Source organism: Mytilus galloprovincialis, chromosome 4 (genome assembly GCF_965363235.1).
Source record: "Mytilus galloprovincialis chromosome 4, xbMytGall1.hap1.1, whole genome shotgun sequence".
NCBI lineage: Eukaryota > Metazoa > Mollusca > Bivalvia > Mytilida > Mytilidae > Mytilus > Mytilus galloprovincialis.
In genome coordinates this window covers 44,058,529-44,078,850 of record NC_134841.1, presented here as the reverse complement: position 1 = coordinate 44,078,850, position 20,322 = coordinate 44,058,529, and the positions used below count along the sequence as shown (strand labels likewise).

At 32.3% G+C, this 20,322-nt stretch overlaps 1 protein-coding gene across 1 annotated transcript; it reads left to right on the top strand.

Annotated features, from left to right (window-relative positions):
• Positions 1 to 1,478: 1,478 nt before the first annotated feature.
• On the top strand, positions 1,479 to 20,296 carry LOC143072211 (steroid 17-alpha-hydroxylase/17,20 lyase-like). Its single transcript, XM_076247045.1, has 10 exons — positions 1,479 to 1,582; positions 2,599 to 2,676; positions 5,455 to 5,553; positions 6,631 to 6,724; positions 10,958 to 11,113; positions 12,619 to 12,830; positions 14,373 to 14,501; positions 15,291 to 15,395; positions 16,803 to 16,937; positions 19,792 to 20,296. Exons 3-10 carry the CDS (start codon positions 5,466 to 5,468, stop codon positions 20,136 to 20,138), a joined length of 1,266 nt encoding a protein of 421 aa, XP_076103160.1. The 5' UTR covers positions 1,479 to 1,582; positions 2,599 to 2,676; positions 5,455 to 5,465; the 3' UTR covers positions 20,139 to 20,296.
• Positions 20,297 to 20,322: the final 26 nt, after the last annotated feature.

The following is a 20,322-nucleotide window of genomic DNA, read 5'->3' as shown; positions in this document are numbered from 1 at the left end:
AATATGAGAATTTGAGTCAAATCGGTGAACATGAATTTGGCAGCTAGTGCCCCTTTAAATCCCGTACTATATTAATTTTATCCCATAGGAGATCAATTTTCCTACAGGATAAATAAATCCGATAGGATTTAAATATCTCATAGGATATTAAAAATTTCCTACCAAATTATGACTTTATCTTGTAGGATTTGTGAAATCCTATGTGAGAAAATTATATCCTACAGGATTTTGTCCCTGTTTTCACTTCAGGCGAGCCACACCAAACATTTTTTTTATTGATTAATCTATCATCAGAGGTACATTATTGCCAAATTTGATGATGCTACCGTTAAAAAATGTGTGGTTCCAATTTTAACTGATGAGAAGTGCAAATCAATCAAAGAACAAGTTTATACTTGTTTTTTTTTAAAACAAGACAGGAAGGTAACTTATCTGAAAATACATGTACATAGGCTTTAATGGCTGAGTTCCTAACTTTAAATGAGAGGCGGAAGTGACCAAAGGGAGGGTCAAATCGAAAAGTAGGAAACGAACTTACAATTCCATGACAACACACGAAAAACGACAAAAAGACATACAACAGTCTACAGAAGACAACATATGAAACTAAATTGTGTTTTAACAAAGAGGTCTGTACTATATTTGCTTAATCAAAAATATCTATAATATGTGTTAGGGTAGGTATTGAAATTAAGGGTATGTATGAAGACCGAAATCACTACACTGTATTGTTCACTTAAATTTACGACTAAAGAGATGATTTCAGCTTCCCAATTGTGAAGTTTCTATTTCTATGTAGCAACACCACAACAGCGCCTGCATATGTACTATTTATCTCTCAGTAGATACAATTTTTCGTAGCTTCATTTTATATCACAATTTCATTGAGAGAGGGTTGCTGCTAACACGGAACCTAAAATATGCAACACGATGGTGACACATGCAAAGCGGGATCGGCTTAAACTTTCGGAGCACCCGAGATCACCGCCGATTTTTTTGGAGGTTAGTGTTGCTCAGTTTTCAGATTTCTTATATGTGTTTTGTGTCCTGTTGTTTTTCGTGTTTGCCATGGCGTTAGCAGTATGTTTTAAACTTTTGAGTTTGAATGCCCCTTTGGTATCTTTCACCTCTCTTTGTTGAGGTTAGAACAATAAAAACTACACCATCAGCACACAATACAGTGGTGACCCTTAATGAGATAAAACATGAAGCAAATATATACTGTCTTTTGAAATTCATTTCCTTAGTACTAGTGGTTTATAAACACATTGCATATATACATACGATATCCTAGATACTATTTCAATTTTATTTTTATATACATGTATATTTATTATACATGTAAGATCTTTGTCCATTTTTTTGTAATATTGGTGAAGAATTCTACAGCATTTGAACTCATCATACCTTTAATTGTATTTTCATATTTGCAGAATGTTGTACTCAAACTTAACATCGTTCATTGTGCAGACAGTTCTTATTGGACTACTAGTTTTACTTGTTGTATACAAACTCAGACAAGGATTGAAGTATACTCTTCCTCCTGGACCATTTGGCTGGCCTCTAATTGGAAGTTATGAAGGTAATATATGGTTAATGAACAAATGAAGAATAGCTACGGCAAATGACTTCTGTCGTCTTTAGTCTTTAAAAGAAATCCACTCACCAGACCGACCTGAATTTTTAGATCCTATCGTAGTAAGACTATTTTATCAATTTTAACAAATAATCAGACTATTTTTTTCATTTCTAACAAATAATAATAAAATTGAGAATGGAAATGGGGAATGTGTCAAAGAGACAACAACCCGACCAAATAAAAAACAACAGCAGAGGGTCATCAACAGGTCTTCAATTTAGCGAGAAATTACCGCACCCGGAGGCGTCCTTCAGCTGGCCCTTAACAAATATATACTAGTCCAGTGATAATTAACGCCATACTAATTTCCAAATTGTACACAAGAAACTAAAATTAAAAAAAAAACAAGACTAACAAAGGCCAGAGGCTCCTGACTTGGGACAGGCGCAAAAATGCGACGGGGTTAAACATGTTTGTGAGATCTCAACCCTCCCCCTATACCTCTAACCAATGTAGAAAAGTAAACGCATAACAATAAGACTATTTCCCTTGTTTGAACAAAACGTTTAGCCTGTTGTTAACTTTTTTCTATACATAAGGAGGAATACAGTTCTTATGTTATTCCCTCACGTTCAATTATTTGGTTCATGACATGTGTTATTGTGGTCATACTTAGCTTGCAACACTTTAAGAAAAAGTTGATCTTAGACACCTTTTGCTGTTCTGCACTGATTTGTTTAAGCAATTTTGGTTGTCACAATACTCTAAAGAAATTTGATATTGGATATTACCTGATGAATTGGAAGTTTAAGACATGAAACACTGAAGTAGTTCAATATTAGTAGAATGTGTACACTTGGTTAATATATAGCTGATCCAAAGAGATAGAAAGATATGTTTGATATAATAGGCCATATTCAAACATTATAGTAATCCATGAAAAAGTAAAAATGTCTCTTAATCTATATTGTACGGTATATGTTTAACTAGAATTAATATGTAGTTTTATTCAATTCTAGTTATCCAAGCCAAATTTCTACATGAAATATTTGTAAAATATGCAAAGAAATATGGACCAGTGTTCACTGTTAGTCTAGGTAAGTTACTCAAAACTTGAGAAATATACGTAAAATCAAAAGTATGAAATACAGCGATTAAAACCAGTGCCGTTTGGATTTTTATAGACCTTTATACTTTATTTTAGTATTTAAATATAATGTTTTCAGTAAGTTTTGTTTTAAAACTGTTGGGATTGAGCATATTAATCCGTGAATGAAGACGTACCAACTCCTTTTTGATAAATATAGCATAGCAAAGTGCTTTTCCATAGATAAAAAAGATCTATCAACATATAAAACAAAAAAGTTTTTCTAATTTCCGAAAAAAGGAAGGCAAAAATAAAAAAAAGCCAACCAAAAATAAGATATTTACACAAAAGAAAATATTATGCAAACTTAACATTATGAATAGGCATAGGAAACATAGAAAACACACGGTTAAAAACTGAATTAAAACAGGAAATTCTCCCATCATAAAAAAGATAAGACGGATGAACTGTGCAAGATATTTATGAAATATTTATTGTCAACCCAAATGGTTATAGAAGGTGTCATAGTACAATACAAATACAAATATGTTTATTATAGTGACATTGTGTATAACAAATTATGTACAATATTGAAATATTTCAATTAAATTACACCCGGCCCAATGGACCTATAAGTCACTTCAAATATAGATACTATAGTATTAATTCAGATTGTCTCAGGAATTATATATACATGTTAATTATTTAAATATAAGTGTTGTCTGCGTTTTGTTAATGAATGTTCTAAGTATTGAGCTGTTTTTCGAGGATATTCAGACAATAATAAATTTAACTTTTCACTGTTATTCAAATTTAATACGGTTTCACTAAGTCCAGAGAATAATTTATTACGTAGTCCATTGTAAAATTGGCATTCAATCAGAAAGTGAAGTTCATTTTCAACATGTCCGGAATCGCACATTCTACATATCCGTTGGTATTCTGGCTCACCAACAAAACGTCCTGTTTCTAATCTTAGCGGAAGAATGCCACATCTAAACTGGGCCAGTACCGATCTTTCTCCACGTTTTAAATTTTGTTTAACATATGTTTCTGTTGAATATGTAGATTTAAAAGTTCTATATGTACGAAGTTTCGGAAAGTTAGATAAGTTCGTATGCCATTTTGTTGCACATATATCCATAAGATTGTTTCTGACGCTAGTAACATCACATTTTAGCATTTGTTGAAAGTTATCATCCATACCAACTAAAGACATTATTGATCTTACACTAGTTGACCAATTGTTCGTAGATAATTCGTAGTCCCATAGGAACACCCTTTTATAAAGTCTACTATTGTCCATATCCATCAATCGGTTCCAATATCTAACCATATTACACCAGCGACGTTCTTTTGAAGGTAACCATCCAACATCTCCGTTGATAGCCAGCTTTGGAGCAAACTTGTGAACTCCCAAAAAGTATCTTATGGCCTTGTTTTGAACAGTGTCGACACAATTTAAGTCTTTAAAACCCCACACTGAAGAACAGTAGTCGAGTATAGGTACAATACAAGAGACATACAGTTTTTCATAAGTCTTTATACCAAATTCTTTTAAACTGTGTATCTTCGATATAATAGCTCCGAGTGCTCTTCCACCAGCTGCAGAAAGATTTTCAGCATTCGATGTATAATCTTTTTTCTCGTTAAAAATAACTCCAAGGTATTTATATTTGTCTGTAATTTGCAAGATGTTCCCTCCGATTCTGAACTGAAATACGCTCCGTTTTTTGCGAGATGCTCTAAAGTGAACGACTTTTGACTTGTCTGTATTAATTAAGACTCTCCATTTTTTACACCAATCATGTAATTTATCTAGCATCTTTTGCATATCACATTCATTCTCGGCCATCAAGACAATATCGTCCGCATATAAAAGTAAAGACAATTTCGATTCTCCAATATTAATACCAAGTCCAAGTTGGTTGATTTCATCTACAAGATCATCAATAAAAACAGAAAATAATGTCGGAGATAAATTATCACCTTGTTTTACACCAGAGTTACATAAAAACCAATCGGACATTTTATTGTTTAATCGAATACTTGCGGTTGTTTGCACATATAAACTTTTAATAGAGTTATATATTTTCCCATCAATATTATTAAGAAACAGTTTGTACAGCAACATATCACGATCTACGAAATTAAAAGCCTTTTTTAGATCAATAAATGAGGCAATAACATTAGGATTGTTTTTTATTATGCTGTTAAGGGTGAATATATGATCCTCACATGAACGATTTTTACGAAAGCCGTTTTGTTCCTCAGAAAGTAAATCATTGTCCTCCAGGTATGAAGACACTCTATTGTTTATAAATCCACTGTACAGCTTCGAAACACACGACAACAAACTGATTCCTCGATAGTGTAGTGGAATGCGTTTATCTGATGATTTGTCTTTAAGTATCGGACAGATAATGGCCTGGTGCCATAATGATGGTACAATGCTCGTGTCGAAAACTAGTTGAAACATAGAATTTAGGACGGCGATCACGTTTTCTGTCTTCAATACTTCATAAGGGATATGAATTAATAGTATTTAATTTTTGGTTAATGTGTTGATGATATATATCATTATACTTTAAAACATTGTCTTGTAATAAATTTGTGTAAAAATAAATATGTAATATATCTATTGTATATGAATGTTGAATATTGAATAAAGATTAAACAAACACCCTCAAATGGTTATACCTGTTTAACAATATCATACCCCCCTTATTTTCCAATTGGTTAGAACAAAATGAAAGCTTACATAAACCTATTTTTTCTTTCTTTAAAGGACCTTATCAGATGGTTGTTTTAAATGATATCAATAGTGTCACAGAAGCATTAGTCAAAAGCAAAGCTGATTTCGCAAATAGACCATCAATTCATTCGGGTAAATTCTAGATACTATCATATTTTAACTAGATACATCCTATTCTTCTCAATGTCATTTATCTTTGTGAAAAAAAAATCAAGCAGTAAAGTTGAAACTTATAATTCTTTCCGTTAATCATTTGGTCTCAGAAAAATAGATGTATAAGATGGTTTGAGTGCAGGTCCTTCATTTAAAATTCTTAGATTTTTTATACAATTTTCTCTATCATTTATTTATTTTGCCTGTTGTTCTCTTATCTTTATATTTTAGCAACCCATTATTTCTGTTCTTTATTTTGTTGCATATTTGATCTTTTGTTTTATAAGTTTTGCTCCTTATTCTGCACATCCCCCCATTATTGACTATTCTCTAAAACCTAGAACAGACCGTCTTTTTTTCCAGTTATATGTGTAGACTATATAATGTCATATCTTAACCGGGATAAATCCTATTTGTTTTCAAATTTCGTTCATTTTACAAGTCCCCTTCGTCTATGAAAAGTCTGTCCGTTAATAATCTTTGGGCGTATCTCCGACTCTGTAAAATATTTAATCGAATTTTAAGTTTGAAATGACATATAGGTATTTATATTTCATAATTTTTTCTTCATAGAAGTGAATTAGCAGAAATATGACAAATTCACATGTATTTTTTTTAAGTGTTTAAGATTGTACAACTTGATGAATACTTTTTTAAATGAGAATTTACAAATTGCCAGGACCTAAGCCTGGACGAGACAGAGGTGGGCTGTCCATAGGGCAACCACCCCTATCACATGAAAAAAAAACCATCGTCCGCCACGGAATTTACACCAGATGATATTTGTTATTTTTTGCAGAAAAGCTAGAAAATGATTAACATTAGAGAATGCATTCAGTTACAAATAAGTTTTCCCTGGACCCTGTATACTATCACAATCTGTTTTCCAATAACCGACTTTGTTTTAAATTTTATAGTTTGGTAGAAAAAAAAACAAGTAATTATTCCTCACTTGACATGTAAAAGAATACATTTTAATAATTGTAAATTAAAAACATAGATTATCTTTTTTGTGACATCAGTAAATTTTGTATTAGTAAGACATTTTACTTGCAGTTCACATGTTCACGGAGGAAAGTAAAGATATTGCTTTTGCTAATTATACACCAACATGGAAACTGCACAGAAAAATTGCTGGGAAGGCATTAAGGTAAACATTTTTAAAAATTCACCAGATGCAGATTAAGACAAATAGTGAATCTATATTGATGCTAGAGATTTAAAAAACTAAAATTTCAAAACCAAATACAAATTTCAAAGAGCTGAGAAATCTCATAAATCGACCAAGAAGTGAAATGAAAGTAGCACACAAAAGCTAGATACTCGTATAGACTTAAAAAAGGAATGCCACCGGGTGAGTTATCACGCTAAGCGTCGCTTGATATGCATTCATCCACCACCGTGCGAATCCACAAACGTTCAAAACGACATAGTCGGAAATATAATACAATCGTTAATTTACAGATTAGACTACTATTCTGGTATCTAAACATCCAAGACGACGAACGAAATCGTGTCGCTAGTGAGTGAGAAACAATTATGTTGTATTGGTCAACCAATTCGTGATGGTGACCTTAAAACTTGTGTAGTGTCAATTTCCGTCGTTCTTCCTCGGCAGCTATGTCGAGACAGTTCTGCGTAACGAGTAAACACAAGCTAATGAAGTATGTATGTCATGAACAGATACGAGTGTTGCGTATCAATTATTTTTTAGACACCCTATTATCACGGCCGACACTCGGCTAACCGAGATATTGGTCGGTTAATCTATATTGAGTATGCGGCTATATCGACGGTTGGTCTGTTAATCGGGTTGGCTAAAGTCTGTTAATCAGGTGTTATCGAGAAAATCATTGAAAGTTCAGCATGTTTCATTGTATAACTTTCTAAATATATTTTCATCATAAAAAGTATTCATGTCTAACAAAACAATTCAATATACTGAATTCAGTGGTGTAATTATTATTTTTCTAGCTTCGATGTACGATCTATAAAATGAAAAGGCGGGTTACTCATCAATAAATTTATACCCATTTTACACACATAAAATGTACACAAAATGACACATTGGTTAAATTTACTTGCATTCAATATTTTGAACATCGAAAAAAGAAAGGCATTATGTTTGTTAACCATATTGATATCATTGTGTGAAAAATCTACACGAAAATCTGTTTTTTGGTGACATAAATAAATCTTTATTTAAAACCTGGTCTGTTAATGGGTCGGATGTATAAAACCCGGTCTGTTAATTGGTCTGTTAGGAGTTATGAATGGCAATAAAAGTATAATTTTATTGCTATATGGGGTGTTATCGGATCAAATGAGTAGGCTCAAGACGAGCGGCTAAAATATTCGAAAACAACACATGAGCAATGAAACATAACATATACGGAAACAACACATGAAATTGAAAATTGATAAAAATGGTTTCAAAAAGTGTTATATTAAAGTAATATTAATTTCATCCAAGAATGATCGCATATATCATGTTGATTCTGTTTAATTGTCATGAATGACACAAATTTGTCATCTACATTGGTAACCGGTATATAAATCAGAGATAAACGTCGTAATGTAACTAAACATCAGTAGGTAAAATATATTGGGATGACAAAATATGAAAAATAAAGAAAGAATAATGAGTAAGATAAATAAAATGTAGAAAAAAATGAAATAGCAATTTAAAGAATACAGAAATAAACAATACCCCCAATCCGGACCCTCATGGTATACACGAGAATCTGGATGGAAACGCAGAATATAGAATAATATATAAGGACAGTAGAGAGTGATACATTGCTAAAAACGAGAGCAAAATAATACTTGTTTAAGAATACACACATGAAACACCAATGGCTGTTGAAACAGTAACAGATTGCGATGTACTTATATTGGTGACAAATTCTAGAAGTTTACATGCGGACAACAATGGTGGCAGGTTAGTGCCATTTTGCGTTTTAGCGCTTTAGCGTTTTCGCCTTACATATTCTATATGGCGAAAACGCGAAACCGATTTCTCGTTATCGACCTTGCGTTTTCGCGTTTTCGACTTCGCGATTTCGCGTTTTCGCCCTATAGAATATGAAAGGCGAAATCGCGAAAACGCGAAATGGACTTCAACGGCCACCATAGACAACTGTAGTTCTCCTCTGCACTTATGTAGAAAGGAACTAAACGGAATAAAATGAATTGAAACTTAAACTAACCAAATGTAGCTGCATTCGCTCCTTTCCGTTTACTTCTTTAGAGTGATTTGTAAACAACATAATTATGATTAAGTAATAGAAGAAAAGAACCAATTGGATGATGCTGACGAATTAGGGTTTAACGTCAAGTGACAAATATCATGTTCATATGTGAACGAGCACACGTTATATGTACCCTGTGTTGTATTAAAAATACACTTTCAGTCGAAAATTGATAACGTGCTACTTCGAACAGACACAAAAATTAAGGCTGATTGAAAACGTCAATCAAAAATGCATGCATATTCCAGAGGCCAATCCATATCACGCTATATTGATGTGACACACCCTTCAATAAAATGCAAAGAAAGTCAAAATAAAAATGCTCTTTCTAGGATACTGTGGCACGAGCACACGTTATATGTACCCTGTGTTGTATTAAAAATACACTTTCAGTCGAAAATTGATAACGTGCTACTTCGAACAGACACAAAAATTAAGGCTGATTGAAAACGTCAATCAAAAATGCATGCATATTCCAGAGGCCAATCCATATCACGCTATATTGATGTGACACACCCTTCAATAAAATGCAAAGAAAGTCAAAATAAAAATGCTCTTTCTAGGATACTGTGGCACCGTATTGTCATTTTTGTTTACTCACGAACTGTAATAAAATACCAAACATCTCATTCTTAAATTTTTCAAGGGGAAAATATAAAGGTAGCAAAATTATTGTCGTGGCTAAATAACTCTTAACTGACACATTTCAATTGACCAACCCATTAACAGACTTTATTCCCATAATTTTCACTAAAACGTGGTATTGTTCACGTTATTTTACAATTATGAAATATTTACTTCTAAAGGTCAATTTATTTTTTAGAACCACAGTACTATTTGTTGTCCATTAAATGATATCTAAATTTGTTTGTTTCGCCTTTTATTAAAAAAATTGCTATGCGTATAAGCATAAATACTACATACTTGCGCGACGCCTTTTAGTTTTACTGAAAACTGCACAGACTAAGAAAATCTTCTATGATAGATATCATTTTGTCAGACACTTTTCTTTTTTTGATTTGGTTCTTATAACATGCCAAAAATCTGTATATGAAATAGAGTTTAACATTAAATTAAGCGTTTTACTCTTAACAGACGTATAACTAACCCGATTAACAGACCAATCGCCCATATAGCCGCATACTCTATATAGATTAACCGACCAATCTCTCGGTTAGCCGAGTGTCGGCCGTGATATGGAGAAAAGGGTATTTCACCGCTGAGGAATGGAAAGTGGACAATTGAAAAGTTGAAATCATCACGTTTGTCAAAGATTCTAGTTTGAAGCGGTCAATCAGTGTCAATATCGTGGAAAATATCAAGTTATGAACAGACCTACTAGTTATGGTAGTATCTTGATCTCAAGTTCATATGATATGAATGTATTCACTAAAACGGAAATTGTTGAGTGATAGGACATCATAAATATATCCGAAATTAAAATCTAAGTAGTTTTTTGTGGGTCTTTTTGTCTTTATAAAAAGGTTTTGTATTAATACTGCACTTCTACTTTATTTCCATGAAAAAGTCAATGGTCAGTGTAATAAAAAGAATAACCATTCCAAGAGTTCAAATAGCCTAATAAATTAGCCCCTGACTAAACAATAATCGTTATTAACGCATGCAATACGTGCGTTTGTGTATGTGTTGTTCGGAAATTCGTTGAATATGTTTCTAAATCAGAATTCTTGGATTAGATATTCTATAAATATTGTTAAAATAAATCATGAATTACAGCCTTATCAATCACATATTCTACTGAAAACAAATTTTTCATCAGATATGGTGTATCAAATATTAATTTGAGTTTGATGGTGCTATTGTAGTAGGTCCCAAATGAGAGTAAATGAAAACATGTTGAAGATTTGAAGGAATTCAGTAAAACCAACTTAAGATTAGGAATGCTGATGTATAATATACACTCCATACGGATCTATTGAGGTAGGCCATTTGCAACTGAATTTTACTGTTTGTTCTTATGTAGTGCTGTTTACCAGTGTGCTAGGTGAAAGCTGGTTATCATTTTTATGTTAAACAATATAATTGTTAACCTTGAAAAAGAAAAAAAATCAATGCTGGTTATTGAAAAAAAGGATAGCAATTATTATAACATGGAAGCTTATTATTTGTAGGCAATATTTGGCAGGGAATCGTTTAGAGGACGTTCTTCATGCTTCAATGAAGAAATGTTTACCTTTAATGGCCAAAGAAAATGGACCATTTAATCCAGCAAAGTACATTGATTTAATGGTGTACAATATCATGACTGCTGTATGTTTTGGCGAAAGGTAAACAAAGAACTTATAAGCATTACAGTAGAAGCCAATGTAGACAGTTCCATCAAATTTAAACTCAAGACTATGTAATAATATTCAACAGTTTTTGTCAAACATTGCCTGACTCTGGTTAAATAAGTCATAGATTATAAATATTGTATGGTTTTCAATATTTTTCTGTTTTATTTTAAAATTACTACAGTAGTTTAAAATGTATTTTTAAACCCTGAGAAAGCGAGATATCTTAAACTGAAACAAGTATATAAACTCATCATAGATACCAGGGGTGGTGTTCTCGAAAGTATCCTAGGATTTTTCCTAAGACACATCCTAAGACCAATTTTAGGATGGACTTAGGATCATCTTAGGACACTCTTAAGTTTTGTCTCGAGGATATCTCAGACGTACCATGTAAGCACATCCTAAACATATCCTAAGTGCGATATTTTAAATCGTTGAAGTAATTTTTATGATAAATATAAAAGAAGGTGTGGTATGAAAGCCAATGAGACAACTCTCCACAAGAGACCAACATGACACAGAAAGTAACAACTATACGTCAAAGTTTAAAATCTTGCACACTTTCTTTATGTACGAGTGACGAGTTAATGACCGATGGTTCGTTTCATTTTGTGTTCTTTTTCACGTAAAGTATTGAGCATAAAGCGAGATCCAAATTTTTTTTAAAGTTTGGATAAAGATAGAATGGCCTTAAGACACCTAATTAGGACGAAAAATGTGATAAATTCTAACTTAAGAGAGCTTCGAGAACACGACTTAGGAGAAAGACGTGTCATAAGATTGTCTTAGGACACGTCCTAATCCTAGTAAGATAGCGTCAAGAACACCACCCCAGAATTACAATTAGATCGCCAGACGCGTGTTTCGTTTACAAAACTCACCAGTGACGCTCGAATCAAAAAAGTTAAAAAGGCCAAAATAAAACACGAAGTTTAAGAACATTGAGGACTCAAAATTCTGATTTTATATTATTTTTAATTTCATAGATTGTACATTAATAATTTTGTAAATTAGTAAACATTGAAAAGAAACGATTCCAGGCACTTTGGCATTGCATAGTAATGTCTTATTGGCTGGAATGTAGGTAACTCATCTGTGTTTTCATCCACTGGGTCGATGCCACTGCTGGTGGAGTTTCAATTCCCCGAGGGAAGAGTGCTGACATGAATTATTATTGATATGGTCATATTTATAGATTAACTGTTTACAAAACTTTCGAATTTTTGAAATACTAAGGTCTTTCTACCTCAGGAATAGATAACCATAGCTGTATTTGGCAAAACGTTTAGGAATTTTGGTTCTCATTGGTCTTCAACTTCGTACTTTATTTGGTCTTTTCAACTTTCTTAGATTCGAGCTTCATTGATGAGTCTTTTGTAGACGAAATGCGCGTCTGGCGTAAATACAAAATTTAATCATGGTATCTATGATGAGTTTATATTCTAGTATAAGTGCTAGGCTGTAAATGTTTTTTATTATTGTATCGACCTTTTCAGTGTTGAATTAGATGATCCAGACTTTATGAGATTTATGAAACTTAGAAGGGAAGCCAATGAAATGATAGGAAAGGGCTTTGTCGAAGATATGTTCCCCATCATGTATAAGACATGGACAACAAAAAAGTACAGAACTTTTAGCAAAACGATGAATGAACTCATCACTATTATCAAAAGAAAATTCCAGGAACACGAAAAAACATTTGATATTGGTATGTATATAAGGACAGACATGACACTGACTAGAAATTAAAAAAAAAAGACTTAATAAAACTAAATAAAACTAAAAAAGACAATAAAAAACAACCAGTTCTCTTTCAATAAAACGAAGACATCAACAAATTGAAAGAAAGAGCAATCAAAAAGTAAAATCACAAAAATGCTGAACTCCGAGTAAAATTCAAAACGGAAAGTCACTAACCAAATGGCAAAGTCAAATGATAAAATAAATCAAACAAATGGACAACAACTGTCATATTCCTGACTTGGTACAGGCATTTTCATCTGGTTTTATAGCGCTTGACCTCTCACTTGTATGACAGTCGCATCAAATTCCGTTATATTTACAACAATGCGTGAACAAAACAGACATCGGTAAAATAGCCAAAAATATGGTTCCAGCAGTCATCACTGTGTTAAAATCTCAAAACAAACAAGCATTTACAAAAAAGCACAAAAGGTATCTATCGAATTTAAAAACACATTCATTGTTTCGCGTTTTTGGCGTCAGAAAATGTTAAGTCACATAGGAAGAAATTTTGTCGTTCAATGTATATTCAAAACAATTATAAGTTAACATTGGGAATGGTGGTGTATTTTTCAGTTCATATTACTTAATCGGTTTGTACCTGTTATAGTCTATTGATTAAGATGATGTTGACTCTGGTCAGTTGTGTTGACAATAGTGTCATGATGAAATATATATTTTGAATTTTAAATGTCTTACCTGTTTTGTTTCTGTTTTGATTTCTTATTGATCTATTCCCCAAATTGTTCGTTATTTACAATAATGAGTGTGCTGGAATTTAATGTCTAGACTAGATATGTCAAAGCGACACGAATGGCCCCGTCTCAAAAAGTTGAAAAATCTGCAATTTCAATAACACATGTGGACACAAACATGATGGTAGTCTCACATATCAAAAATCAGCTCAAAATCTGGAGGCGTATAGAAAACAGTCTGTATAACTGTGATTTTCAACAATTTTCAAAGTTGTAAACCTTTAATTTTGGCAAAAATTAGCGGAGCGGAAAGAAGCTTAAACTTAATCTGTAACTCATCCTGAGTAACTCCACATACCAAAAATCAGCCAAATATCTTAAAGAGTTTAGACAAAAAGTCTGTATAACTGTGATTTTCAATGATTTATCAAAGTCCATAGCCCGTAATTTCGGCAAAAATCAGCAGAGCAGAACAAAATATAACTTGATCTGTAACTCATCATGGTTAACTCACATACCAAAAATGAGCCCAATATCTGAAGGCGTTTAGGAAAAACTCCGTATAGTGGTTTGTTGCGGAATGACGGAATTACGGAATTTTGGACAAGGGTAAAACTATATGGCATCGACAACTTCGTTACGGGGCCATAAAAATAGCTAGACCATATTGAATGCGATATTCGTGTACTTGACAAAAACGTCTTAGTGAATATATTGTATTTTCACTTGATCTGTTTACACTGCCAAACTTTTGTTTTCAATAAATTGTTTAAACTCAAAGTGTATAGAAATAAACTTTTTAATGTTTTTAGACAATATAAGAGATTTTACGGATTCCTTGATACTGGCAAGAAAAGAAGCGGAGCATGAAGAGAACAGGGAAATGTTGTCTAAGTTATCCGAAACACATCTTAGACAAACTGTATTCGACATTTTTAGCGGTGAGTTCAAATGAGTAACTGTTGTGATAGCATCTGAAACACATGTTAGAAAATTATTATTACATGCATATGTTTAGAGTTGAGTTGACGCATCTATGACAGATGAACTATATCATACATAGTATTGTACATATCAAAACACAATGAGAAATGACGGATATGATGTTTTATTGCATGACTCCGTACCCGGTCCCTCCTGTCACCTGTCGAAAATGAAAGCGAACGAATGCCGTTTTTATTGTTGTTAATTATCTAAAAGTTACAATGAGGGCTTAAACATAAAGCGAAACCTTTTTGCCTAATGGTCAAATGGTTCGAGCCTCAGTTTTTGTATAAATGTGTTTGCGCTTAAAGTAGATATACTGTGATTATACTGCTTGACATCAATAAGTCGTTATATTAGAATCAGTACATACAAAACGGATTCAGTGCTTCAATAGATTAAATATGAACAATAGCCCTTCATAAAATTTAAAGCTGTGTAATATCAATTAAATTTATGAAATTTGTGACCAGCAACCACTTGGACAAGGGGCCTGACTTGTTATAGGCACATGGAAATGTTGCCCGATTAAACCTTTTTTCCGCTCTCCATTCAAACGGAGACTGTGGTGAAATAACACATTATGAAAACAGTGCGTTGGAAAGATCTTAATAAATCAAAATGAAAAAAGAAACGTATGCCACTCTAAGAGAATTTGCAGTTACTCTAAGCCCAATATGAACTCATTAACTTTCTTTGTTTTCTGGCCTCACTATTAAAAATCTATTGAAAATTGCCTTTAATAGCTGGTATCGACACATCAAGAATAACGTTAGGTTTTGCTGTACGTTATATGGCCGGTTTACCAGAAATTCAGAGTAGAGTTCAGGAAGAAATAGACAGAGTTGTTGGTGAGTACTATAAAGTTTGCCTGTGTCATTTCCTTGTCATTGATAATGTCATATTTAGAAATTAACTGTATATAAAACTTTGAATTGTTCGGAATACTAAGGCTTTTCTACCACAAGAATAAATTACCTTAGCTGTATTGAACAAAACCTTTTGGAATTTTGGTCATCAATGGTCTTTAACTTCGCACTGTATTTGGCCTTTTTTTTTTAATACGAATGTCACTGATGAGTATTTTGTAGACGAAGTGCGCTTCTGGTGTACACAATTATAATCCGGGTACCTTAATGAGTTTTTTCTAAAGCTTTTATGTATTTTATCGGGGACAAATTTGTACATAAAGAGGTATATATATCTGATCATGTTTATTCTCTTTTATAAATATGGTGCAACTTCTATCACACATTGAAATATTTGGTTATACTTAAAAACACAGGTTCTACATCAAAGGTTTATTTATGATAGTGAATTCATATTTTATTATCTCATTATCCAACAGTCAACTTAAAAAAACATGATCAAATATTTTTTAAATGTTTAACAAATATTTTTCTATGTAACAAGATATATTTAAGAATTGAATGCTTCTTTTTGTAAATTCATTGAGGTGTAAAAGCGTTGACCGAAGTACATTTTGTATGAAGCGCGGAAGCGCTTCATTCTAAAAATATGCGCACGGTCAACGCTTTTACAACCTATGAAGTTACAAAAAGAAGCATTCAATACTTATAATTACATTTTTTAGCTATGATCAAGAAAAAACGAATTTTATATTGTTTTTATTTAATTCACCTGTGCACTTTATTGTGGGACCACGTGCTATCATGAATGAAAAGTATTACTGAGTGATACAATTGCTTACGGAATAACACGTGATGTGCTGTTAGCTAATCAGAATAAAGTATTATAATGAAACATACATCTAATGTAATTATATTAAAATAACACTGTGACATGGTATTGGTCTGTGAAATATGTCTCCTTGATTGTTCAATTGATAAAGTAAAAAAAAAGAATATTGCCAAGTAAAATACATCTTTTATGCAAAAAGATGCAATGTTACTGTCTTTTTTAAATTGAAAAATATCTTGATAATCAGATTAATATTGTCAGTGTTTTCATAAATTTTAAAATATAAAACATACCGAACTCCTAGAAAATTTAAAATGGAAATTTCCGTATCAAAAAGCAAAATTAAAAGCTCAAACACATCATACAATTGGAAAACAACTTTCATATTGGTACAGGCATTTCCTTAGAAATAAGTGGATTAAACCTGGTTTCTGGGGTCTGTTGTTCAACTTGTAATTAAACCAATTATAATAATGATTAATTTTAATCAGTCGTACAAAAAATAATAGCATGATTATTTAACACAATGATTAAATTACGTTGTTGTGTTTAAATAGGAAATGATAGATTACCAACAGTCAAAGATAGAGAAAATCTCAGCTATACAGAAGCCACCTTACACGAAGCTATGAGGCTTGGTACAGCTGTTCCTGTAGGTCTACCTCATAGTACAATTTGTGACACACGAGTTGGTGAGTATTTTAATAAAACAGACTTTAACAATGTTTTAACAATCGTTTTACTTATCCAATATGGAGACTTTATATTTTCTTTCAATAATGCAATTCATTCATTCACTGCATCTTGTGGTAATTATACAAAATTGAGAATGTAAACCGGGAATGTGTCAAAGAGACAACAAGTCGACCAAAGAGCAAAACTACACAAGGCCACCAATGGGTCTTCAACACAGTGAGGAAATTCTACACTCGGAGGCGGGTTTCATCTGGTCCCTAAAAATAATGTATACTAGTTCAGCGAAAATAAACGTCACATCAAACTCAATGTTGCTGGTTCAGTGTTCTGTAGAATATATTTTATAGTTCAAATGTTAATTTACTATTATAACTAGGAAGACTTTGTCGAGCATTTTGCATATACTAACTACATCATTTCAGCCCGAATTCATTGAACGAATTGTGTTTTTTTATGCCCCACCTGCGATAGTAGAGGGGCATTATGTTTTCTGGTCTGTGCGTCCGTTCGTCCGTTCGTTCGTCCGTCCGTTCGTCCGTCCGTTCGTTCGTCCGTCTGTCCCGCTTCATGTTAAAGTTTTTGGTCAAGGTAGTTTTTGATGAAGTTGAAGTCCAATCGACTTCAAACTTAGTATACATGTTCCCTATGATATGATCTTTTTAATTTGAATGCCAAATTAGAGGGCTTACTCCAATTTCACGGTCCACTGAACATAGAAAATGATAGTGCGAGTGGGGCATTCGTGTACTGGGGACACATTCTTGTTTATCAATGTAATAAGAACTATATGGCAAGAATACTGTGACATCGTATTGAGCAAACTAAATAAAAAAAATCGAAAGTTGATTATGAATACTTGTTTATATTCTATTCTTTATCAATTAGAGAAATATCGTGATAATCATATTAAAACATATATGTATACTTATTGGAAATGTTTCTTACATGTCATAATATACTTACTTGGCCAAATTTTGCTATTTCAATTGTTTTCTTCTTTGTTTAGCAGAGGAGTATATTGTGAGATTCATATCTGTCCCCATATCAGTAGGTTGGTTTTGAAAGGTAATTAAACTACCACTTTACCAAATCTTTTGACATACCAACACTATGTTATGGAACTTAAAATACAGGTCATGTACGATTTTAATGGATTTTCTATTTACCGTTTAAGAAGAATACCCGTTAGTTATATAAAAAAGATATTTCTTTAGCTTACAGATGATAGATAAAATGCATTATACCAAATCCTTGAAATTTGAAAAAAAATATGTAAGATAATGAAATAGGACATTGTTATCCTCTTCGTGGGAATATTCAGGTTCAGTATGTGATTGCAGTGTTTTAAAAACAAATAAAAACTTTTCCTACCTCAGAAACTCTTTTTTTTTTATTTTTATTGTACTGATTAAGGTAGATCACAAGTATATATTTTTTGAGACAGAATTTTTTCATAATTTGCCAAAATGAAGATTTTATTATGCTCTTTTCAAAAATTTAATAAAAAGTATGGGTCACCGTGCTATTTTTCAAGCTATGGGTCGTTGAAAATTGACAAAATTTGGTTAGTTTGTTCATTTGTGTGCTTAAAAAAATTTCTATGAGATAGAATTTTGAAATAAATTGTTAGAAGAAAGGTTTCATAATATGTTTTAAGAAAATAAAAAGAAAACATGGTGTCACCGAACTTGTTTTCTTGCTACAAGTAAAAATAAAAAAAATCCCTATTAGCCCAGTATAAATTTTGTACTAAAAGAGTTATTTCCCCTTAAATGGCTCATTTGAAAAAAATAATTTTTATACCAAAAAAATTGATATTTGTTAAAACATTTTGAATAATACGATTAATTAACAATTTGTCTTCAAATAGAAAAAACAGTCTAACCATTGAATTGCAAATCTGTCTCCAATTTGCAGATTTAGGCAAATAATTAAACCGATTTTGTACTACGATTGTGCAATCCAAGATGGCGGTATACCATGAATCTACCTTAAATTGCATTAGTTTTGTTTCAGTTCATATTCAGGTTAAAAAATGTATCATAGTTTTTTTTACGGTAACATTATAGTATGAGGTTTAAATATTTTAGACATGAATTTGGCTAATTATTTTAGGTATTTTTGTCATATAGCTCTTCAACGGTTTTGGTACTTATACATATTCGGATATCAAATGTTTGGCTTTTAGCGCCCCTGATGAAAGTAAATCCAGAAAACGCTTCGGACGCATAGAATTATTAAACGTGTTTTACTATTATTTACCTCCATATAATTTCAAAAATGAGACTGAAGTTTCTTCTTAATCGAGAATTTGTTTTTCGCATATTGTTCTGATAAATGAACATAGTTTGATATATACTATAACTTTATAAGATGATGCTGACACAGGGTTCCGCGGCAACTTCCAAGTTTCTTTTAATTTTCAAATGATTATTTTATAAACTTCATCAATCTTTTAAAATTTTATAAGAATGTCATGGACAATGAAATACAGGTGAAGGTTAATTTTAACGACTTAACCATTAGAAACATTCCACTAAATAAGTTATCATTTAGATTTGTTTTCTAAATTTTAGGTGATAATAAAAGAAAAGTTTGACAAAATCTGCTAGGATTTAATCATATTGTAATGAAAACATGAAATTAATTTGAACTACTTCATGGAACACTTATGGTACTCATAAAAAATACCAGGCCATAGTTTTGAAGACCAGACTCGCGTTTCATTTGCAAGTCTATGAAGTAAAAGATAACAAGAATGAAGACACATTTTTAAAGTTGTGCATTCAGGTTGAAATTTCTTCTCTTTCTCGAAATTACTGCAGGAATTATATGTTTTATGATTTACAGGAGGTTATGATGTCCCAAAGGATACAATGGTTATGATCAATCACTGGGCACTTCACCATGATCCTAGATACTGGAAAGACGTGGAGAAATTCGATCCGACACGCTACCTCGACGGAAATGGAAAACTTGGTATGAAACCAGAAAGCTGGTTACCATTCTCTGCAGGCAGACGTGTGTGTCTAGGCGAAACTGTTGCTAAACCAGAACTTCATTTGATTTTTGCAACGATACTGCAAAAGTTCAAGATAACCTTGCCCGAGGGAACAAATCAAAAAGTAGAGTTAGGTGGATCTGGTAATATTACAATACCTGCACCTTATAAAATCATTGAAAGAAATCTCATATAAACTTTTTCCTGATATTGTATAATAATTTCAGACAACCTGCAAGTTTTATATAATAAATACAATACAAAGAAATTAAAGTCATTTGTTGCATTCTTTGAATGTGTTGTTGTTTACGTGCTGCTATGAAGTGTCTTTATCTACAGATCGATATACACTGATTACCTGGAATCCAAGGCATACATTA